The sequence below is a fragment of the Dromiciops gliroides genome, chromosome 4 (genome assembly GCF_019393635.1).
Source record: "Dromiciops gliroides isolate mDroGli1 chromosome 4, mDroGli1.pri, whole genome shotgun sequence".
NCBI lineage: Eukaryota > Metazoa > Chordata > Mammalia > Microbiotheria > Microbiotheriidae > Dromiciops > Dromiciops gliroides.
This window is the reverse complement of record NC_057864.1, coordinates 24975102-24999100: the sequence shown is the minus strand read 5'-3', so window position 1 is coordinate 24999100 and position 23999 is coordinate 24975102. Positions and strand designations below refer to the sequence as shown.

Below are 23999 nucleotides of genomic sequence, written 5' to 3'. Positions count from 1 at the left end.
TTTTCTGAAAGTACTTTGGGATTCACCTTCAATCTGGGAGTCTCATAAAAGAGGACCATGACATCGGGGTGATGTCATGACCTGCAGTGAATTGAAGTGAGGGAGGGATGTAAAAACTCATCAACCTCACTCTCTCCTCTCCTCCAGAGCCATCTGGGTCTAGTCGCAAGATTTATATCAGGACAACTGGAGATGGCCCTGGATATTTTAAGAGTCACACAGCTAGTGAATATCTAAGCTAAGTGAATATCAGGGCAGGTGCTCTACCCACTGTGCCACCTAGCTACCTAGATAGGCACAGTCAGGAGGACCTAAATTCAAATCTCACTTCAGACACTTACTAGCTGTATGACTCTGGGCAAGTCACTTAACCCCAATTGCATCACCCCCCCAAAAAAAAATTTTTTTAAATGCTTATTTACTGGAAATACTTACATGAACTGATGCAAAGTAAAATGAACAAAACCAGGAGAACACTGTATACAGTAACAACAATATTGTACAACAATCAACTGTGAATGACTTATTCTTAGCAATGCAATGATCTAAGGCGATTCTAAAGGACTTAGGATGAAGAACCTATCCGCAAGAAAAGAACTGGTGGTCTGAATGTAGAGTAAAACATGCTCTTTTTTTTCTTTGTTTTCCTTGGATTTTTGTTTGTTCTTGTTTTCTTTTACAACACGACTAAAACGAAAATAGGTTTTGCATGACTACACAGGCATAGCTTAGATCAAATTGCTTGCCTTCTCAGTGAGGGGGGAGGAGAGAGAGGGAGAGAATTTGGAACTCAAAAATTTAAAAAATGAATGTTAGAAAATGTTTTTATGTGTAATTGGGGAACAAATAAAATACCAAAGGAATCATTTCTTTCTTTCTTTCTTTCTTTTTTTTTTTGGAATAATTTCAACAGAATGCTTGTCTATTACAGATCCTGGACTCACACTTTCCCAGAGATGACTCCGCCCTCACTTAAAACCACATTTCAGCCCTCCCACCCTTGGCACAGGCTAGGTCTCATCCCCTTCTAGCACATAGCTCTGGGCTCTACACCCCCTTGGAACGGTCCAGCCTGCTGACTGTGATCTCACACACTGTCTTTTTGATCTTTGTCCTCCTGTGTCTCCCTGCTCTGTCTGTCTACAGCCTCCTTTCTGCGTGGTCGGTTGGGGCTCTGTCTCCACCATGGCTGGCCTGGTGCTCTGGGCCAAGCAGCTCTGGGCCATCCTTCAGGTGGCTTGGCATGTTGCAGTGGGGAAGGTGATGAAGACCCTTTTCCCAGATATGATGAAGAAGCATATCCTGAGCCAGGGCCTGAGAAGTAGCATTGGTCAAAACCCTCAGTTTACGTATGAGAACTGGGGCCCAACATTTTTCAGCCTCCAGTATTTCTTCTTTGTCCTGAAGGTCCGGTGGCAGCAGCTGGAGGACCAAGCACTACAGGGGGGCCCGGCACCCAACTCTCCTGTGGTCACCCTCCAGGGGGAGAGTCGCCACATCTGGGACTTCATGCACGGTCAGTGAATCGTCCTACTGCTGGAGCAATAGGAAATCCAGCCCTAGGCATCGGTCAGTGAGGGACAGCTGGGCCAAACCCCCAGCTGTCACCAGCCACAATGGGATGGGGGCAGGTCATGTTACCAATCTTGGCCTCGGTTCCCCCAATTTCAAATGAGGGAAATTGCCTCCTTCGGTGGGCTGTCTGAGCAATCCTGGGAGCGACTGGATGGGAAAGCAAGCCTCCTTTCTTTTTTGTCTTTGAGCCCCCAGCCCGTGTTACAAAGGGCCTTCTGCAGAGGAGACCCTTCATCTTTGTTTTTTCTTTTCTTGTTTTTTGGAGGCGCTTAATCAGATTGGATTGTGGGTGCTGGGGGACTTGGGGGAGGAATTCTAGCCTCTCCTCAGAAATGGACTTTAACTCATCCAATCTGATCCTCCCCCCACCCCCCCCCCACTTTACAGGTGAGGAAATGGAGACTTGGGGTAAAATGGCCAACCTGCCAATGCCCAGTTTATAGGGGGTAGAGCCCAGACTCCCCGCCCAGCCTCCTGGACTTGGCTCTTTTCCTATCCGCCAAATGGCAGGGATTGACTCGAGGTACACCTGAAGTCTGAAGAGCAATATAAATAAGCTGACCAAGACATTTTTGATCCAATCCCTGGTGAAAACATTAGCATTGCTTCTTTGAGTCAAGACACTTCCTTTAATCCTGTGATTTGGTCATCAGGACCTGCTGGGGAAATCTGCTTATGCAGCAGCGAGCCTTGTTTTGTCTCGCCCTGGCTGGGTTGCCCAGTGGTTAGAACGACTATGGGCTGACCGGCCAGAGCCTCCACCGGCTCCACACTGCCCCTGGCCTCTCCTCAGGCACAGGCACAATTTTGTTTATTCGTCCCTGGCACCAAGCCATCGCTTGCGAAACTGAATTACACTAATGAACTCCACATTGCATTCGACAGCTGGTTCAGTTGTTTTTCAATCCTGTCTGACTCTCTGTGGTCCCATTTGGGGTTTTCTTAGCCATTTCCTTCTCTGGATCATTTGATAGATGAAGAAACTGAGGCACACTGGGTTCAGTGACTTGTCCAGGGTCACACAGCTAGTAAGTGTCTGAGGCTGGATTTGAACTCAGGAAGATGGGTCTTCCTGACTCCAGGCTATGGCGCCACCTAGCTGCCCTGATAGCTGCCTAATCCCCTTCCAGCCTTTGCCAGACATGCTCAGTATAGGGTGGGAATACTTTAGTTTCCGCTGTGCCACAAACTAGTAATTCACCTCACCTCCCCAAGCCTCAGTTTCCCCACCTGTAAAACAAGGAGGTTGGAAAAGATGATTAAGGTTACTTTCTACTCTAACATTCAGTGTTGTATGGTCTACCACTCTCTGTTCTGTGATCCCTCCCAGAATTAACATTCCCTCTCGGCTCTGGCATTCTCTCTTCAAAGGTCCCTCAAGTTTTAACATTCTTTGTCCTAAGGTCTCTTTCAACTTTGACATTCCCTGTTCTAGGTCCCTCCCAGCTCTGGCATTCTTTGTTCTAGGTCTTTCCTGGCTCTGTTATTCCCCATTCTAAGAATTCTTTGAGCTCTGACATTCTCTGTTCTTTGGGGCCCTCCCAGCCCTGACATTCCCTGTTCTAGGTCTCTCTCAGCCCTGGCATTCCCTGTTCTAAGTCCCCTCCCATCCAAAGCAGTAAACACTATTGGGCTAAGGCTAAGGAGCCTTCTTGCTGTCTGGACTCTGTTAATGGGTACCAAGGTTTTCATGGTTATATTTCTATTGCAGGCAACAGGCCTTTGGTGTTGAATTTTGGAAGCTGCACTTGACCCTCATTTATTTTCAAATTTGACCAGTTCCAGAAACTCATTGAAGACTTCAGCTTGATAGCAGATTTTCTCATCATCTACATTGAAGAAGCTCATGCCACAGGTACAAAGCCATAATCCTGAGTGGGTGGCTGGCTGGCTGGTCACCATGAGGGTAACACTAGGAGGGAGTTCTTAGAACCAGGTTGGAAAAGATGGTTTCTGAAGTCCCCTCCAACTCCAAGATTCTGTCACTGGCAGCTGCAGTGGTTAGAAGCTGGGCTAGGACTCAGGAAGACCTGGGTTCAAATCTAGCATCAGACACTTAGTAGCTGTGTGACTCTGGGCAAGTCATTTAATCTCTGTTTACATCAATTCCCTCAACTGTAAATGGGGATAATAATAGCACCTATCTTCCTGGGTTTTATAAGGATCAAATGAGATCATATTTGTAAAGTGCTTACCACAGTGCCTGGCATACAGTAGGTGCTATATAAATGCTGATTGCCTTTTCCTTGACTCTCCTTCCTCTTTTTGTGATGCTTCTATACATCTTGCTCTCAAAGATGTATGGGCCCCAGAGACCATCTTTTTAAACAAGGTTTAACTGATAAAAATTTAATTTTAAATGTTAAAATATTCTTCACGATCACCATCCAACACTCCCCATAGAACACCTCCTTTATTACAAAGAAAAATAGTTAAGTAAAACAACAACAGGTCCACCATATCTGATAGTGTATATAACACTCTGCACCCATTGTCTACCACCTCTTGACAAATAGAGGGAAGTATGTTTCAACATTGTGCTGATCTGAATTCCGATGTCTTTTCAGTGTTGTTTTCCTGTATATAGTTGTGTTCATTATATACATCAAGCAGGCAGAGGGCCCCCCAATGCCTGGGGGAGTGCGACCCAGACCAGATTAAAGTGTAATCGGAAAATATTTAACAAAACAAACAAAAATACAAAATGACATAGATAATGTTAATCTGCAGTTTTCTATGTCAATATGTGGCAGGTAGGGATCATTTCTATTTGAGATACCCTACAAGTCATCATCCAGCTATTTTTTGAAGACCTCCAGCAAAGAAAGATCCCCTGGCCCCCAAAGCGGCCCACTCTACTTGGGATCCCTTTGAATGTCTAGAAGCTTTTCCTTATACCAAACTGAAATCTACCTCTCTGTGACTTTCACTCATTACTCCTAGTTCAATCAACTGGAGCCAGGCAGAACAAAGCTAATCTGTCTCTTATATGATAACCCTTCAAATACTTAAAGGCTGCTATCAAGCCCCCACCCCCCCCCCCCACCCAAGGCCTTTCTTCTCCAAGTTGCGTTGTTGTTGTTCAGTCGTGTCCAACTCTTCATGACCTCACTTAGGGTTTTCTTGGCAAGGATAGTGGAGTGGTTTGTCATTTCCTTCTCTAACTCATTTGACAGATAAGGAAACTGAGGCAAATAGGGTGAAGTGACTTGCCCAGGGTCACACAGCTAGTGTCTGAAGCTGGATTTGAACTCAAGTCTTCCTGATTCCAGGCCAGGAGCTCTATCTGCTGCCCTACCTAACTGCTAGCTGTTACCTTTAGCATTTCATTTGTGACAGGTCTACATCATTTCTGGGCTCACGTCTATAGAATTGTAGCTATTCTGTCTCTCCTTTCCCTGAACTCCCTGCTCTCACAATGTCTCAGCGACACATGTGACCATGTCCAGCTTAACCTACAGTGAAGTGTTTGCTCCTTGAAGGGGAGTTTGGGGAATCTGCTTTTTCACCCCCTGCCCGCCCCAGTACAGGCCTTGGGCTATCAACTGAGAGAGGATGGATTCAGAAGCAAGCAGCAGCTGTGTGACTCAGGTCCCAGGAGCAGAGCAGGATCTCAGTTCTATCCCCTAGCCCATCTTAAGCCTATGGAGAAATAACTAAGGCAGGAATGCCAGACCCAGGAGAGCCTGTGGTTCAGCTGGCTGGTAGAGATCTGAGTTAGAAATTCCCAGGAAGTCAGTGATCGGATTTTGTCCTGGGTCAGACCACTTTGGGAGTGAAGCCTATAGATCCCTGGCCTGAACTGTCACTGAGGTCCTGGAATAACACAATACTTGGTACCTCAGGAAAGCATCAACGGGAGCAGCCCCAACCTTTCCTCCACCACTGAGACATCAAGTCCAAAGTCGGGAAATAGGCTGGAAGAACAAGCAAACCAAAAAGGAATCCCACCCTAAAAAGCTGTTATGGTGACGGAGATGCTAGAGGGGAAAAACTGGAAAAGAAATGAGAGATATGGAAGGAAGAACCAGAAGAGAAGTGAACATTGTGGCATAAGAGGTATAAAATCTTGCCCGAGCAACAAACTCCCCCCAAATTAGAATGGACAAAATAGAAACCAATGACTCCACAAAGCAACAAGAAACATGAAAACAAGGTCAAAAGCAAAGGCAAATTATCTCCTAGAAAAAAAAAAACAACTGACATGGAAAACAGATGGAAGAAAAAATGTAGGAATCTTTGTATTGTCTGAAAGCCAAGATGATATCACAAGAGTCTGGATATCACATTTCAAGAAATCTGAAAAGAAAACTGCCCAGATCCCTTAGAACCACAGGACAATGTGGAAATAGGAAGAACTGACCAGTCGCCTCCTGAAAGAAACTCCAAAATGAAAACTCCCCAGAACATCAAAGCCACAGTCTAGAGCTTCCAGGCCAAAGAAAAAATATTGCAAACAGCCAGAAAGAAAGGATTCAGTTACTGAGAAGCCATGGTCAGGATCATGCATGATTTAATAACCACCGCAGAGAAGCAGAGAACTTGGAATGTAATATTCCAGAAAGCAAAGGACATAGATTTAAAGGCCAAGAATAGCTTATCCAGCAAAACCGAGTAAATCTCTACAGGGGAAAGAAATGGCTCTTTAATGAAATAGAAAACTTCCAAGCCTTCCTAATGAAAGGCCAGAGCTACAGAGAAACTTTGAAGTGCAAAGACAGGAGTTGAGAGAAATATAAAAAGGTAAACATGAAAGAAGGACCACCAGGACTAGACAAAGATAAACTGATAACATTCTACCATGGGGAGATGATGATGTGGCACCCTGAGTCCTATCATCATCAGTGTTCTTAGAGGGAATGTAACTGGACCAGGCCTGGGAGTGGTTCTGTTAGGTGTTGAGGATCTCAAGAAAAGAATGGAAAAAGGAATATGGGGGGTGGGGAGGAAGGTATGGGGAAGTTATCTCATGTCAGCACAAATAGACATCTACACAAACAAGAAGGAGGCAATGGGGGAGCGGCTGACACCTGAACCTTGGTCTCATGTGAATTGGTCAAAGCAGTGAAGAACATATATACACAAATCTGGGGGGAAAAAAAAACAAAAAATACCCCAAACCCTAAGTCAACAGGGAAACAGGAAGGAAAAGGAATAAAGAGAATAGGGAATTAGAAGAATAGATTAAGGAAGAGACCGGTCCTAAGCAAAATAAAAGGATTTTTAAGGTGGCAAAGAATAGGACTATGAGGAGGTACCTGTAAATTAGGGAATACCTGAGCAAGTTATGGTGTGTAAATGTGATGGATCCTATTGTGCTATAAGAAATGATAAAGGGGATGGCTTCAGAGAGACCTAGGAAGATGCTTATGAAGTGATGCAAAGTGAAGTGAGCAGATCCGGGAGAACAATTTATTCAGTGACAACAATATGGTAAAGACAAACAACTTTGAAAAAATTAGAAATTCTGATCAGTGCAATCGCCCACTACAATTCCAGTGGATTATTGATAAAACATGTTAGCCGTGTCATGGAGAGGTGAGAGAGACTCAATGTAATGAATTAACCATATGTACATACATATATACATATGCACATACTGATGTATATGTATGTGTGTATACACATACACACACACATACACACACACACAGAGTAGAGATGGTGGGAATCTAGGTGGCTCAGTGGATAGAGTTCAGATGTGGCCTCAGATACTTACTAGTTGTATGACCCTAGGCAAGTCCTGAAAATGACTGAACGATGAATGTGGACATAATCTATGCAGAAATTTGTCTTGCTTAACTATACATGTTTGTAACAAGGGTTTTGTTGTTGGTTTGTTTTTTTTCATTCTCAATGAGGGGGGCAATGAGGGGAAAGGAGAGGAGGGAGGGAGAGAAGGTAGCTTTTTCACTGATGGAAAAAAACAAAATACAATTTAAATAAATATTAGCTCACTTAGCTGCCTTTAAGTGGCAATTAGCACATTCCTACGGAGCCCTAAAGCAAACAGAACCCACTTTCAGGGTCCTCCAGACCAGCTTTGAATTTGAAACAGCTGATTTGAATGGAAAGTTCTGTGGATTTGGAATTAAAGTGCCTAACTTTCAGCCTCACTCTGCTATTTAATGCTGGTAAATTTACCAGTCAGATCCCTTCCCATCTCTGGCAACTCTCTCTTGGGCTAGATAGAGGAGTTTTGTCATTTTTTTGTGTCATGGACTCCCCACCCCCCCACCCCCCCAGCAATTAGTCTGTTGAAAGCCTATGGCCTCCTTCTTAGAATCATGTTTTTCAAGGCATAAAATTACATTGAAATACACTTATAAAAATATTTTTCAAAAAAATTCACAGACCCAAGGTTAAGACCCTCTGATAAAAGATCTCTTGGTTTCCCTCATAGCTTTAAATCGGAGTTTACTCAATATAGCTCAATACAGCTTTGTTTATATAAATCTTATTCCCTAACTTTTCTCAAAATTCCTGACGATAAATTTAAGATTCCACTTTGCCGTCTCTTTATCTACAGGATTTCTTGTCCCCACCTACATCTATCCATCTGTCTCTCTGTCCATCCATCCATAACTCTATCTGCACAGCAATATATACTTGTATCGGGGCAGCTAAGTGGCACAGTAGAGAGAGCACCGGCCCTGGAGTCAGGAGTACCTGAGTTCAAATCTGGCCTCAGACACTTAACACTTACTAACTGTGTGACCCTGGGCAAGTCACTTAACCCCAATTGCCTCACTAAAAAAAAAAAATTGTATATATATATATATATATATATATATATATATACTTGTATCTATGGAAGTATTTATATATTTTAGCATTTCAAATATATGAAGATATATTCATCTTTAAAAAGTGATAAGGAGCCTGCTGCCTCTGGAGGCAGGCAGCCTAGTCAAATTTGATGAGATGTTAAGCTTTTACTCGTGTTGAGCCTTAGTCTTCCTATTTCTGCCCTTTGGTGCCAGTGTGAACAAGTCATCAGTGTTCCCTATGATATGGCCCTCAAGTTCCCCTGAGTCTTCTCTGTCCAAGGCTACGTACATACATATGTACATATGCATACATACATATGTACATACATGCGTGTGTGTGTGTGTGTGTGTGTATACAGAGAGAGAGAGAGAACACCCAGCTCTTTCAAGTGACCTTGGCATATAGTAGGTACCTAATAAATACTTATTGATCAATTGATGAGGCATTCATTCTAGGCCCTTTGCCTCCTCTGGACACTTGTCACTGATCAAGAACCTTCCTAAACAATGGCACCCAGAACTGAGCCCAGGCTTCCACACGTGATCCAACCACAACAGACGACAGCCACCCTGGACACTCTGCCCAGGCGGCCCAATGTCCCTTTTCACTGACTCCGACAATTGGGTCTTTCTTCAGGCCCAAACTCAAACCCAGACCCTTTTACCATGCCAAGAGGAGGAACTGGGATAAGACATCATATAATGATTGATGTGTTTAGGTTCACAGACCCCCTGAAATCTATCCAGGGAGCCCAGATTAAAAATGCCTAAGCTGCAGAACCAAGAGAACATTGTACACAATATCAACATTTTGTGATGATCCACTGTGATGGACTTGGTTCTTCTCTGTAACGATCAGAATGATGCCACCTGCTGGAGACTTACTATAGGAAAACTCCACCATGAGGAGAAGGTGCCTGAGGGCAAGGCATGTGGGTTTTCTTTGGCTTCAGGGAAGAAGAGGGGGCGAGGCTGGCTCTCTTGCTTTTTTTCTGTCAGGATGCTGGTGGAGAGTAGAGCTAGAAATGCGCTCTCCCTTTGATAGATAGATGAATCTAGGCCTTTCTCTCTCTCTTTACCAAATTCTTATTCTCCTTAATAAATGCTTAAAAGTCTAACTCTTGCGAAAGCTTATCATTTATTGGTGACCACTCATTAGATATTTTAGACATCTCAGCAATACAATGATCCAAGACAATTCCAAAGGACTCATGATGGAAGGTGTTCCACAACCAGAGAAAGAACTGTGGAGTCCGAACGCAGACTGAAGCAGACTATTTTCACTTTGGTTGTTGCTTTTTTTGTTACTGTTCTTATTTTTTTTTCTTTCCTTTTGTTCTGATTAATGTGGAAATAAGTTTATCATGATTGTAATGTATAACCTATATCAAATTGCTTACTGGCTTGGGGAGCAGGGAGGGAAAGGAGGGTGGGAGAAAAATTTGGAACTCAAAAAAAATTTATACATGTAATTGAGAAAAATTAAAATAAATACATTTTAAAAACAAACTAAAAAACTAAAAAAAATGCCTAAACTGGATAATCTCAAAGGTCCCTTTCACTCCTAAATTTATGATCCTATTTGGGGGCTTCTGTAACGGGCAGAAGCCAGGTCTTCTGCCTACCTGAGTCCTCTACTGCTCACATACTCATCCCGTTTCTGGGAGAAGAGGGCACCCCAGTTCTCTAATACTTAGCAAGTAGCTGAACTCAATGATGATCAGTCTCCTAATGCTGCAAGTTACTGTTTGTTTTATCCAGAGCGAGAGATAAAGGGCTCCACTGGCTGGGCTTTCCCCTGGACTTCAGGTGCCAATTGTGACAGGGATGCTCTAGGGGACTTGGAGTTGGGGACAGAATCCATCAGGGCTGGGCCTGCCTTCCTTTTTGGACCATAGTTAGCACCTGCTGAAGCTGTTTGTGGAGCCTGACTCTCTCATCAACCACCTCAAAGAGTGTTATTCATGCATCTCATTCCAAGTCATCTCCGTTCTCCCCTTTCCCATTGTCTGGTATCTAGGACTGCTAGTGCCTTCCCTATCCAGCCTCAGAAGCTGACTTGCTGTAGGTCCTGAGCAAATCACTTGGTCTTTCTGCGGCTCAGTTTCCTCATCTGTAATGTACGCATAATAATAGCACCCACTATACAAGGTTGTTACAAGGGTCAGTGGCTGGCACACAGTAGGTGCTTAATAAATGTGTATTTCCCTCCTTTCTTCCTCTGAAGATTTACCAGTTTACCGTGTTTATAAGTTGTCTGCACCTGGTTGTTTGCATGTTGTACCCTCCCTCCCTTAGAATGTAAGCTCCTTGAAGGCAGGGACTGGGCTTTGCCTTACTTTATATCCCCAGTACTTAGCATAATGCTTGGCACATAGTAGGTGCTTAATAAATGTCTTTCTCCTTTAGACGGCTGGGCTTTTGAGAACAATATAGACATTAAGCAGCATCGCACCCTCCAGGATCGCATGGAGGCCACCCGGATATTGATGGACAGGAAGCCGCTGTGCCCCATTGTTGTAGACACCATGGACAACATGACCAGCAGGAGATATGCCGCCCTCCCAGAGCGCCTCTATGTTCTGCTGGAAGGCAGGATCCTCTTCAAGGTATGAGTGGATGTTTTCTGGTCTGCCTTTTGAAGATGTGGGGGTCTTAGGAAACCACAAGTTTAGGGTGAGTAAGCAACATGACCCAGCTCTCTACCCCCGCGTGCCATTGACATGGGTGATGTGCGTGTTTCAGGAGCATGGACAAGGAAGGTTGGCTTGAGATCGCTGCCCTCTGGAGCCTCTTCCATGTCTAGAGCCCATGACCCAATGGTCATGGGTACCACAACAAGCCAAGATTCCATCCATTCTCGGCATGGTGGATTATCTTCTCCTGTGGGTGGCTGTTGCTCACTGTCTCAATTCCTGGCAGAGTGGAAAGAATCCTGGGAATTGGGAGACCTAAGTTGGAGTCCTGGCTTTGACACCAACCTGCTGTGTGACCTCAGGCCAGTTGCTTCTACTCTCTGGGCCTTAATCTGCTTACCTGTAAACGAAAGGGATTGGCCAGTGAATCTCCAAAGGTCCCTTTGAGTTCCAAGTATCAAATCTTTAGTGAGGATGGAAGATCGATGCCACAGGCAATGCTCACAGGAGGTTTGGTTTGGTTCTTTTCTCTTTCAGGGTGGCCCAGGCCCCTGGAGCTACCGGCCAGAAGAAGTCCGGGCTGTACTGGAGAAGCTGTGTAGATAAAACCCAAGGAAGTTCTGCATTTCCCGTGGCAGAGATTAAGGCTGCTCTACTTCCCTGAGGCACCCCCATCATCAGCTCCAAATGTTCTCATCTCTGCCGCTGGGTCACTGGTCTTGGCAAGCCTCCTAATCATCGCATGGGGTGGATTCCATCCAGCTCCGGAAGGATCCATCAGGCCCGTCCCTGTGTGTCCAGTCCTGCTTCTGTAAATGTTTATCTATGATAGTCACAGCCTAAAGCTCAAGCCAGCTGGGACCTGATGTGAGAAAATGTTTGCAAGAGGAAGTGAGTACACAGGGAAGTGATTAAAACGATCTACTGACACCTCAGCACACACAGCCTTTTCATTTTCATTTCCACACATGGCGAATGAGGGAATGAATGAATGACTGATTGAAAAGGCCTTTATTAAGTGCTTCATATGTTCCAGCGACTGGACTAAGCATTGAGGATACAAATGCAGAGTGAGATAGTCCCTGCTCCTCAGAGAGCTTGATTTCTTTCTTTCTTTCTTTCTTTTGGTCAGAGAAATGAGGGTTAAGTGACTTGCCCAGGGTCACATAGCTAGTATGTGTCAAGTGTGTGATCCAGATTTGAACTCGGGTCCTTCTGAATCCAGGGCCAGTGCTTTATCCACTGCGCCACCTAGCTGCCCCTTGAGAGCTTAATTTCTAACAGGGAATGAAAGGTGCTTTGGAAGTCCATGACAGGAGCAGTGGGTGGAGCAAAGGCGGCAGAGATGGTGAACAAATGGCTGGGGTGAAGGGGGTCATTCTGGGGCTGGCTGGAGATACCGGACAGCCAGGAAAGTTCTAAAGGTGAGTGGCTTCATTCCCCCCACCCCAACCTGCCCCCATGTCTTTAGTTCCTGATCCCGCCAATCCTGCCTTCACATAAATCTTGAGTTTCTTAATGCATTTGGTCTCACCCCGTTACTGCCCTGCTCAAAGACTTCAAATGACTCCCTATTGCCCACCAGATAAAATAAGAAATACTTAATTAAACTCCATGTCACCAGGTCCTTGGCTTAACCTACATTTCCCATCTTACTTCATTCTGTTCTCCTTCCTGTATTCTAGATCCCAGACAAACCAGACAGTTAGTTAGCACTTCTCTCTGCTCATCCTGTACCATCTTCCTTATGACGTTTTCCTCCCCACCCCAACAATAGTGACTTTTCGGTCTTAGGCCACTTTTCCAGGGCTTCACCTTTCCCTTATCGTCCGTCTTTTATCAAGTTTATTTGCATGTCTCTCTCCTCTCTGCTAGATTATAAACTCTTTTGAGACCAGAGACTGTCATGTTTTTCATTTTCTGTACCCAGGACCTCTTACAGTGTCTTGCAAAGAGCAGGCACTTAAATGTTTGAGAAATTTGAATTGAATGAAGATAAAGCATCAGGACCTTGGGACATCCTCTCAAGGACCTGAAGAAAGCTCAGGGGGAAGAAATGGAACTCTGCCAGCCGTCCTGTTAGCCCTTCAGGGCAAATGATGAGAATGTGTTAATATCAACGCACCCATGTTAATGTTAGTACGCATATGACTAGATTCCAGAGTGGATCCTGATAGCTCTGGACTAGTACATCACCCTTCCACACCAGGCACGAACACTGACCACTTTAGTGAACAATCTACAGGGACTGAGGCAGGCACACAAAGGGATAAGTGACGGTGCCTGGATCAGTGATCTCACTGGAGGACGGAACTCCCCAATGAGGATATGTGTTCTACCCATGCAGGTCAACCCCTTCTCTGCTCTGCAACGTATAGTCTTTTTGTTTTTGTTTTGTGTGTGTGTGTGTGTGTGTGTGTGTGTGTGTGAGAGAGAGAGACAATTGGGGTTAAGTGACTTGCCCAAGGTCACACAGCTACTAAGTGTCAAGTGTCTGAGGTTGAATTTGAACTCAGGTCCTCCTGACTCCAGGGCTGGTGTTCTATCCACTGTGCCACCTAGCTGCCCCCTTATAGTCTTTTTAAAAAAATTTAAACATATTTATTTAAAATTTTGAGTTCCAAATTCTATCCTTCCCTCCATCCATCTCCTCCCCCCTCCCTGAGATGGTAAGCAATCAGATATAGGTTATACATGTGCAATTATGTGAAACATGACCACATTAGTCATTTTGTATAAGAATACTCAGAAGAAAAAAAGGAAGTGAAAAATAGCATGCTTCAATCGGATTCAATCAATATCAGTTTTCTTTGGTGGTGGATAGTAAGCTTCATCATTAGTCCTTTGGAATCGTCTCGGATCATTGTATCGCTGAGGTTAGGTCATTCACAGTTCTTCATCCAACAATATTTCTGTCTCTGTGTACAATGTTCTCTTGGTTCTGCTCACTTCTCTATGCATCAGTTCACAAGTCTTTCCAACCCTTTCTGAAATGCTCCTGCTTGTCATTTCTTACAGCCCAACAATATTCCATCACTATCATATACCACAGTTTGTTCAGTCACTCCCCAATTTGATTTCCAATTCTTAGCCACCACAAAGAGCTGCTGTAAGTCACCTTATAGTCTTAGACGGAACTAGAGCATTGAAGGGTAAGGGACTTGCCCAGGATGACACAACCAGGATGGGTCAGATGCTGGATTTGAACCTGGATCTTCCTGGCTCCCAAACGATTAGCTGCCGGAGAAAAGGGGCCACTGTATGCTTCTTCGTGCTTAGCACTGTGCTTGGCTAAGTCTGGGTGCTTAGTAAATTCTCAGTGGTTGATTATTAGTGAAGTTGCCAAGAGGCTTTAGGGGGCAGCTAGGTAGGGCAGTGGATAGAGCACTGGCCCTGGATTCAGGAGGACCTGAGTTCAAATCCAGCCTCAGACACTTGACACTTAACTAGCTGTGTGACCCTGGGCAAGTCATTTAACCCCAACTGCCTCGCCAAAAAAAAAAAAAAAAGAGGCTTTAGAAGACACTGCATTCCCTGTCCCTGGAGGTATTCAGAAGGTGGACAGTGAATGACCACTTGTGAGAGAGGAAATTCCAGAGCAGGCCAGGCCTGGTCTTCCAGGGATTGCCTCCGAGGTCCCTCCGGAGTTGAGGGGCCTTGTATATAGTGTGGACACAAACAAGTGGCTGCTAAATAGTGACTCAGGTAGATGATAGGAGAGAAAATGAATGTACCAGGGACGCACGAGTGAATACAAAGCCCTTTAATACGCTCCAAGGGCAACTGCATATTTACACAAATACTAGTACAAAAGCACACACACGCTGGTTTTGGGAATCCTTAGGTGAGGGATGACACACTGAGTCCTTCTATAGTAACTTTGTGCACCGACACAAAGTGATCAAAGGCTGACTTGATAATGAACCGCAAGTGAGTGGCATAGCCGTCCCGGAACTGTGGAAGAGAGAGAATCACTGGCAGTTCCCATAGTGGTAGACTGACTTGTTCAACAGTCTGGTGACTAGAAAAGACGCCTTGGGACGGGCACAGCATTGCCGTGCACCACAACCTGCCAGCCCATTTTAAAGATGCCCCTTTAAAGGCCTTGCCCACCAGGAGGCCAAGGGCAGGGGTGCCCTGATCACACTCAACGCTGATAAGTAAACTGGTGATGGGGAGGGGGGCACCCATACAAATCATCTGACTGACATCTAATGCGAGGAGCAGGCAGGGCTGGGTTAAAGGAGAAGACCATGATGGAGTGAGGAGATATGGGTTCAAGTTCTAGCTGTCACTAGCTGTGTGACTCTGGGTGAGTCACCTGAATGCTCCGGGCCTGCATTACAGGGATATTGGAAGTGGGAACAATTAGGAAAACCTACTGAGGCCACCACTAAGAATCAATTTCTGTCAGCTGTTGCCCCATGAGACACCCTGGCATCTTTTCTCATCGTGGTCCTGCTGTGGGTGGGGATGCCCAAGAAGATGTTGACCTTCCCAGGCCGGGCACATTCCCTGAATCACGATGGAGAAGGAGCCCCAGGAAAGGACCACAAAAAGGACAGGGACAGACCCCTCTCTGGGGCTTCAGGGTTCAGAGACGTCAGTCCATCTGAGCCCCCGGGGTCACGGTGGCCCCATTTCACAGATGAGGATATGAATGTGCCCAGGATCACCCAGCTACCCAGTGACAACAAGGATGGGGCTCGAGCCCAGATCTCCCGAATTCCAGGGGCTGCCCTCTCTCTAATCCTTCAGGTGGAAATTGGGTGTCCTTTCTCAGACCTCATCGCTCACTCCATCTATGTGTTTGTACCACAGTTATCTGCCTGTGTTAGAACCACCTCCTAGATTGTAATCTCCTTGAGGGCAGGGTTCAGGCTCTGCTGCAAGGCCTAGCCCGGGTCCTGCACACAGTTGGTGCTTACTGTTTGCAGGCTAGGAACTGAAGACTGAGGGGGTGTGGGTAGAAGAGGAGAGAAAAGGAGCAGAGAGGTCAAAGTCACAGTGTTTTCCCTCTGTCCTGGCCTCCACAGCCCTGGCCAACAGCTGGGACTCAAAAGTCGACTGTAGAGGGTAAAATCCTGCACTTAGAGATAACTGAACCAAAACCCATTGGGTAAGAAAGGTAATAAAGCTGCTGGCTGGGGCCTGAGCCAGGGAGTGAGAGGAAAGCTGAGAAAGACCCGTGGGGCAGGTCGTGACTGTCCAGCAGGCCAGGCCCCTGGCTCTGACGTGCCACAGCCACCTGCAGGGAGGGGGCAGTCCTGCCTCTACTCGCTTTGGGGGCTCCCTTGAGCTATCCTAGGCCTTCCCTGCTTCCCTCAACCTTTCCCCTATGGTTCTGCCAGCCTCTGTGGGGTCACAGGACGTGGGGCTGGATGACAGATGAGGAAATTAAAACACAGACAAGGGAAGTGACTTGTCCAAGTCTCCACAGGGAACAGCATGGAGATTCTAGGCAGGGTCTCCAAATCTAGAGTCCCAGATGTACTGGGGCCCCACAGCCCCTCTCTCCCCTCCCACCCTGCCCCCATTCTGAAATGCCTCCAGGACCCATCCCATCTCCAGAGACCAAACAAGGCAGGCTTCTGGGGCTCTGGGCCGGATGAAAGCTCTGCTCCGTTTTCCTTAGATGATGTTCTGTGAGCATGACCCTCTGCCTTTTGGTTTATTTTATGCTGTGTCTAGTACGGCAGCCATTCTAGGAATGACCCAGGCCATAAACATTCCTCAAGTCCCTGGGCCATGCAGGGAGCTCTCCTGGGCACCGAGAAGCATGAAGAGGCCTGAGCTGCAGCCCTGCAGAAGGTGAGAACCTGCTGAATCTCATGAGGGGCCAGATGAATTTCAGGTGGCCTTCTCAGGGTCCTATGGGCAGCCAGCAAACTGCCCGGTGCATGCAAGCACTTACCATAAACTCTTCAATCTGAAGCTGTCCCTCAGTGTGCACCAGGTCTGCAAGAGATGTTCAAGAGCAGAGAGTTCATGAGCTGGCACCCCCATGAGCATGGTGACCAAGGCCAGCTGAGGTCAGGGACAGACTACCACTGAGGCATGAGGAGGAACAGGATCAAACACAAACCCTGGCCCAAAGGCCAAGTGATACATTTTTTTTTTAATTTTTATTTTTTTTGGTGAGGCAATTGGGGTTAAGTGACTTGCCCAGGGTCACACAACTAGTAAGTGTTGTGTCCGAGGTCGGATTTGAATTCAGTTCCTCCTGACCCCAGGGCTGGTGCTTTATCCACTGCGCCACCTAGCTGCCCCTTAGTGATACATTTTTTAAAAATCAAAGATGATCCCAGTTGAAAAGGGAAAGCTCAGTGGTGAGGGCCCAGGTACCCAAAGCTGCCAGAGCCATTCCCCACCCTTCCTGCTGACCACTGGATCGAGGACCAAACCCAACTCCCCTACGGGGGGATCTGCAGGGTTTCCAAAGTGTCCCATGACCTTCTCTGATCTCTTTACCTAGGGAGAGTATCTTTACTTCACTTGGGTAATTGTAGCAGTTTAATCTGAATGTGTTAATCCAACATATGCTATGAGATATGCTACCCAAGGGACTTAGGGGCATTTCTAGAACAGGGAATGTCCGGGCTGGGAGGAGCCTTAGAATCTGAATGCCAGAGTCAAGAAGGAACAGAGGACAGAGAATGTCCTTTGAGCAGAACGTCTGGGGCTGAAGGGGCCTTGGCCGTCTTTCCTCATTCAGACAGCTGAAGAGGGTCTGCTGATTCTGAAATCTCTCCCCATTCCCCAGCTAGGGCCTCTTGTCCAAGGGGATCCTTAACCAGGGGCTCAGAAGGAGCCTGTCTGGGAGGGCCAGGGCGTGAGGGCGTGGCGATAGTGACACACTTACCTCTTTCCACCCACCGTTCAAAGTCAACTGGTTCTTTGGCGTTGCTTTTCTCAATTCTTATGCTCTTCACTAACATTGCAAAGAGAAAGACCAAGCGGGGCATCAAAGCTCATGCTTTCACACTGTCATCCCACCCCTCCACCGGGTATGACAACACACAAACACGTTTTTGGGGTCTGGCCCTCTGAGCAACACCTGACCGGGGGTTGGGGCCTGTCTCTGAGGAGGGGAGGCTCCTCTGACTGGTGACCACAGAAGGCCCAGCCGGGGCACTTGTGAGTGGGGGGTGTGATGAGTCCCCCTCCTCCATGCTCACAAGAATCCTCAGTAGCCAGGGCTCCCTAGTCCTCAAAGAGGAAGCCCCCTTTACAGATAACAAAGAACTCCCCCCAACAGCTCCGTTAGGTTAGCAGTGTAAGCGATGCTTCTGGTCTGGATCTGTGACTTCATGTGTGTACAGAGCTCCCTGGGTGAGCAATAGATCCTCCCCTTTTAGTCAGGTTAAGTGACTTGCCCAGGGTCACACAGTCAGCATGTGTCAGGGACCACATCCTTACTATGTTGCCTCACCCAGAGAGGGCTAAGGGAAGCCCAGAGGAGAAATGACTTGCCCAAGGTCACACAGCAAACAGATATCAGAGGGATTTTTCTATATTCTCTCTGACTCCAAAGCACATGCTGTCTCTCCTGTATATGAGGGTACTGATGATATTGTAAACTGGAGATGGAAAGCCATGTTTAACCACAGGAGATGGGATCTGAGGGTAGTGTGCACTGGCAGGGGGGGTTAGCGGGAAGGGCCAAGAGGGATGGATGCCAGGCTGGCCTCAGGGGTTCCAGGGCAAGGCAGGGGTGTGTTAGCAAATGTCTAACAAGTGGCTCCAAGGGGGAGATACACCCACAGCACCAACACTTTTCTCCATTTCTTCCTGAAGTCCAGACAATCAATCAGGCTCTGGTGTGTGGGGCTTCACTAGAGCCGCCACTGCCTGGCATACACCCTTAATGAGAGGGAAGCCACACTGTGGAGGGGCAGGCCCTGCTTTTGACCCTAGGAGGGAGCAATTGGCACTGGGTAGGAGCCCAGCCCCGGGGGGTGAGAGAGGCTGGCAGAGCAAGATCTAACAGGAGACTCTGGGGCCCGATGAGGTGCCGAACCCCTCTAATGAGGCATTCTGGGCTCTCTCAATGTTTCCATCCCATTTCCCGTAAATACTAGTAAAGCATTTCTGAAAACCCATACTTGACTTTGGAGGAAGCGAAGGCAAAGGAAGCAGGCCCTGACTTGACAGGCTGGGAGTGGTCCTGGAGCAGGACACAAGAGGAGCCGAATGCTCAGCGGTGTTGGGGCGCCAGCAAAACAAGGCTGTGGATGGAGCTGAAGGGGAAGAGGCGCCTGGCAGGAGCCTGTCTTGTCCTGTCCTGTCCTTCCTCGCCTCACAGGACCCTCACTCCCATCCCTCAGGAATCTCATTCACTGCCATCTTGTCAATGACCCCTCCAGGGGGCTGCATCGAGAGCCCAGACACCCCCTTTCTGAGGCCTACACTATCTGTCCCTGGAACCCCATTCAGTAGGCTCCCAAGTGAGCAGTCCTCCCCCTGAAGTCCCTATTTCTCATTCATTCTCTCTGCTTCTCATGGCTGAACCCTTGGGGTCATCTCTGTGATGACGTGTAGCCTAAAAGGGCAGCTTCCCTCCACCCCTGGTGGGGGGGGGGGGCAGAACAGCGGGAGGAAGGGATGGAGGATCACAGCCTTTCCCTCCCCCTCCCGCCCAACACATGTGCCCCCAGGAATTCCACAGATCCCCACTAAGTCCTTGTCTAGCCACATTCCCCTCTGGTTAGGTCTGTTTCTGGGGCCCCCAAGAGAACAAAAGGTGGCCAGAGGAAATGAGTGGGGCTCTCTGCTTTAAACAGGAATCTGGTGCTGATGCCAAATGAATGCGCAGCAAAAATGCCGTGAAATTCAGGGCTCTGGCAAACTGACTTCCCATGTTTTTAATAAGGGCTCTTGCCAAACCCCTCCACAGAGTGGGCTGCATGGAGCCCGGACCATAGTATCTTAGAAAGTGCTTAAAAGGCCTAATTGGGTTGGAAGTCATTCCATGTGCTCCCCGCTGTCACCCGCCACCCCCCACGGAGCTCATCCTGCCCTGGGAGGGCCGAAAGCTGATCCCTGCCCTGGGCCAATGAGCAGGGAGTGCCCCCTGCCCTCTTACCAAAATAGCACTGAAGGGAGAGTCTCTCAATCTTCACGTGTTTGTGAAAGCAAATAACAAACTCCTGGGGGAACATCCCCGTGGTCGTCCAGAACGTGGTGGAATTCCTGCAGACAAAAGGGAGTCAGCTTTTTTCAGAGACCAAGCAAGGACCTGTTCTGGGATGTCATTCCATCAATGACTGTAAAGACAAGCCACAAAATCACGGGACAGACAATGGAGGAAGCTCTGTCCTGAGACAAAGGACCATTGCCGGGGCTTCTTGGCTGCTGGGATTCCTAGGGAGAAAACTCCCTCCACTAACACAGATCACCATCTCTCTCTTCTTTTCCACTTAAAGTCTTGGAGAGCTACCTGGGCCAGCGAGGAGCTGAGCGACTGACCTCAGAGGGGGCCTGGGAGCGTCCAGCTCTCTACCCATTACACTGCCCCCACAAGTACCCCTTGGGGAAGCTGACAGAGATTATCACCCCATCTCATAAAGAAGCTGGAGAACATGCAGCAGCTATACCCCAGTAAAAACAGGCTGCAGGTAGCCAATAGGCCTCAAACCTATTGGTAAGTTAGGGACCTGCACCAGGCCAGCTCCCTAGACACTGGCCAAGCAGCCTCTCAGATACAGACTTTTATCAAGGGTAAGATTCCCCCCACCACCAAGGCATCACTTCTAATCACAAGAACTCTGTTATTGTGAGCTCCTGGAGGGGATTTTTTGCATCCCTTTGGATCCCAAGTGCTTGGCACAGTGCCTGGCACATAGTAGATACTTAAGAAATGCAAGGTGATTCACTGATTGTACATAAGTTTAAAAATTTATAAATAGCTATATTTACCTTTATTTTGTGCTTACTATATGCTAAGAGCTTTACAATAATTATCTCAGTGATCCCTATAACCCTGGGAGGGAAGTGCTGTTTTATAGATGAGGAAACTAAGGCAAAGGTTAAGTGGCTAACCCAGGGTCACACAGCTAGTAAATCTCTGAGGCCACATTTGAACCCAGGTCTTCCTGATGCCAGGCTCTTTATCCACTGTGGCACTCACTGCATGATCTACTTCACCCTTTAATGATCTTTTCTATCCCTTATTAGATTACAAATATTTCCCTCCACATAACTGTAACCTCCCTTCTTGCCTCCAGTTTTTCACATTAAGAACTTCATTCATTTGGAATTTGTGTGGTATTAGGTGTAAGATGCTGATCTAAATAAATTTTTTGCCAACTGTTTTCTAGGTTTCCCAGAAGTTTGTATTACGTGTTTTTGCTGAATATTTGCCCATTACAGGAACTTATTTTCTCAATTGTGCTTATCTAGTTTACTCCACTGGTCTATTTTTCTGTTTTTCAAACCTAGTAACAGATAGTTTTTAATAATGACTGCTTTGGAGTCAAGTTTGAAATCCATAGTTTGACAACTCATATCCTTCCTGTTTAAAAAATCAGATCTCTTGATTCTTTGAGCCTTTTATTAAAATGAATTTTATATTATTTTGTTTCATTCTATAAAGTATCTTTTGAGTAATTTAGTTAGCAGAGCACTAAATTCAGTGATTAATTTGGGCAGTATATTCATTGTTACTATATTGATATTACTGAAAAAGACACTGGATCTTTAATTAGGTCTTTTTTTTAGGATCATAAGATACAGAAATACATATGCAAGGGATTTCAGAGGCCAACAAGTCCATATTCTCATTACAAAGACAAAGAAACTGAAGATCAGAGAGGTTAAGGTGCTTGTCCAAGTGTCAGTGGTGGGTTTGGAGCCTAGGCCTCATTGACTTCAAGTCCAGCCTTCTGGCTTATTCAAGAACAGGACCCTCTGGGGCAGCTAGGTGGTGCAGTGGATAGAGCACGGGCCCTGGAGTCAGGAGGAACTGAGTTCAAATCCAGACTCAGACACTTGATACTTACTAGCTGTGTGACCCTGGGCAAGTCACTTAACCCCAATTGCCTCACTAAAAAAAAAAGAACAGGACCCTCCCTTTCTACCCCCCATCTGTTGGGCAGGGCTCCCCAGAATGGCTTCAGGAAAGGCCTGGGGAGCCTGTGTAGGGACGTTTCTTTCCATGTTGATCCACATGGTCCCAGTCTAGTAGACGGATTTGGGGGACATTTCACAGACGATGAAACTAAGACCCAGGGAGAAATGACTTTTCTCCAAGAAATTATTGGCTGCTCTGGTTTTGGCAAATAGGGAGAGCTATGGGGCATGGCAGGAAAACGGAAATCCTCCATCTTCACCATTTCATAGGCATGTGATCTGTTTACCACTCATCTGTTAACCCCTCAGGTTGGGTGGTCTGCAGTTTTTCTTCCTCTCCATCGGCCTGGTTTCATTCTCTAGGGGGACAAGCATCGGTGGGCCATCAAAATTACTAAGAGAAAGGCCATTTCTCCCTGGGTCTCAGTTTCTTCATCTGTGAAACGGGAAGGTTGAATGCCAGCCTGGCTACCATGTGACCTGGGGCACAAACCGCCTAAAATCATGATAGCTAACGTTTATAAAGTGCTTTGTGGTTTACACAATGCCTTTTCCTGGATGATCCTCAGAACCCTGGGAAGTAAGCAGGACAACAATTGGGGGGATAAATGAAAGTAAAGTGCTTTCAAGCCTTAAAGTACCACACACGGCTTGGTACTGTTATTCTAAATGCAGGAGAGTCAGTTTCCTTTTCTGTAAAATGTTAAACTCAAGGATGGAATGGAACTCTGTGGCCTGGAGGGGGAGAGAAAGCTGGTTGGATGGGGAGGGGGTGTTCACAAGGTGGGGAGGAAGAGAGAGGTCAGGGCGGCTCTCACCCCTTCCTGATTGATTCTCCAGGGTGCCTTTGATCACCGCGGGATGTGAGAGCTGGAAGGAGGGCTCGAGGTAAGCCCTGGGGCCTGACCACTAGAAACACAAAGTGCAACGAGCTCTGGGTTCAAGTCCTACCACTGACCCTATCTGGGGGAGCCTGGTCAGGCGTCTTCCCAGTCTCATTTGCCCCATCTATGGATAAGCCCCGGCTGCCTCCTTGGCTCCAGCACTCTGAGCCTGATTGGCCCGGCCCAGCCTCAGTTTCCCGCCCCGTCCAGGAAGCCCCGCCTCCCTCCCTGCTCGGGCCTCGGTCAGCCCTTCCGGCCGCAGCCTCGGGGGCCTCACCCATCAATAATGTTCTCGGGCGGGTACTTCTCGTCGCTGGACGTGGCCAAGATGACCTCGGTGCCCTCGGAAGCCAGGCACAGATCGACCACGCGCATGGCGGCGTCGGGGCTAGGCCGGCTAGTGGAGCGGGAGGGGGGCTGTCGCCTGGCAACCAGGGGGCGGCGCCAAAGGGAGGCCAGAGGGAAGGGAGGGCGGAGACGCGTTGCCCCGCAACTGGGGTGGTGCCAAAGCTTAGGAGGCGGGGCAGGGGGCGTTGCCCAGCAACCGGGAAGCCGTCCGACTAAAGCGGGAGGAGAGGCGTCCTCTAGCGACGGCGGGAAGGCTCCTCTCTGAACCGGGAGTCCGACGTGGTGCCTCAGCGAAGGGATTCCGCCCGCGCCCCGACCCGTGCGCAGCAGCGTTCCGGCTGCTGCTGGGGCCGGGGACTGAGCAGGCAGGGCCCGAGTCGGCTGCTTTCAAGGCTCCGCCGCACCGGCTTCTTCTCCCTCTCCTCTTCTTCGCTTGCTGGTGGCATCAGCCGCCAAGAATGTCATCAGCATTCATGCTAATGATTCTCGTATCCGCCGACCTTTGCTGGCCCCTCTGCTGACCCCCGATCTCTACCTCCAGCTGCATTTCAGACTTCTCCAACTGGGCGTCCAGGAGACAGCTTTTTTTTGTCATTACTTTTTGTTGTTATAAAAGTATTTTTTATTTTCCAGTTACATGTAGAGATGGTTTTCAACATTTGTTTTTATAAGATTTCTAGTTTCAAATTTTTCTCCCTCCTACCCCCCTCCCCAAG

General features: G+C 47.3%; 2 protein-coding genes across 2 annotated transcripts; one reads left to right on the top strand and one right to left on the bottom strand.

Moving 5' to 3' along the window:
• Positions 1 to 1107: 1107 nt before the first annotated feature.
• DIO1 (iodothyronine deiodinase 1) lies at positions 1108 to 11916 on the top strand. The gene is made up of 4 exons (XM_044000154.1): positions 1108 to 1516; positions 3287 to 3430; positions 10755 to 10954; positions 11519 to 11916. Exons 1-4 carry the CDS (start codon positions 1186 to 1188, stop codon positions 11585 to 11587), a joined length of 744 nt encoding a protein of 247 aa, XP_043856089.1. The 5' UTR covers positions 1108 to 1185; the 3' UTR covers positions 11588 to 11916.
• Positions 11917 to 14729: 2813 nt separating this feature from the next.
• HSPB11 (heat shock protein family B (small) member 11) lies at positions 14730 to 23493 on the bottom strand. The gene is made up of 5 exons (XM_043962512.1): positions 23213 to 23493; positions 20067 to 20173; positions 17844 to 17912; positions 16896 to 16939; positions 14730 to 14935 (listed from the first exon to the last, which is right to left on the bottom strand). Exons 1-5 carry the CDS (start codon positions 23308 to 23310, stop codon positions 14822 to 14824), a joined length of 432 nt encoding a protein of 143 aa, XP_043818447.1. The 5' UTR covers positions 23311 to 23493; the 3' UTR covers positions 14730 to 14821.
• Positions 23494 to 23999: the final 506 nt, after the last annotated feature.

Excerpts from the sequence above, each read along its gene's own strand:
- HSPB11 (XM_043962512.1), bottom strand. The coding sequence starts at position 23,310 with ATGCGCGTGGTCGATCTGTGCCTGGCTTCCGAGGGCACCGAGGTCATC. Across the intron at positions 20,174-23,212 it reads CCCGAGAACATTATTGATGG|GAATTCCACCACGTTCTGGA; the intron begins GTGAGGCCCCCG and ends TTTTGTCTGCAG. Across the intron at positions 16,940-17,843 it reads TGAACGGTGGGTGGAAAGAG|ACCTGGTGCACACTGAGGGA; the intron begins GTAAGTGTGTCA and ends CATCTCTTGCAG.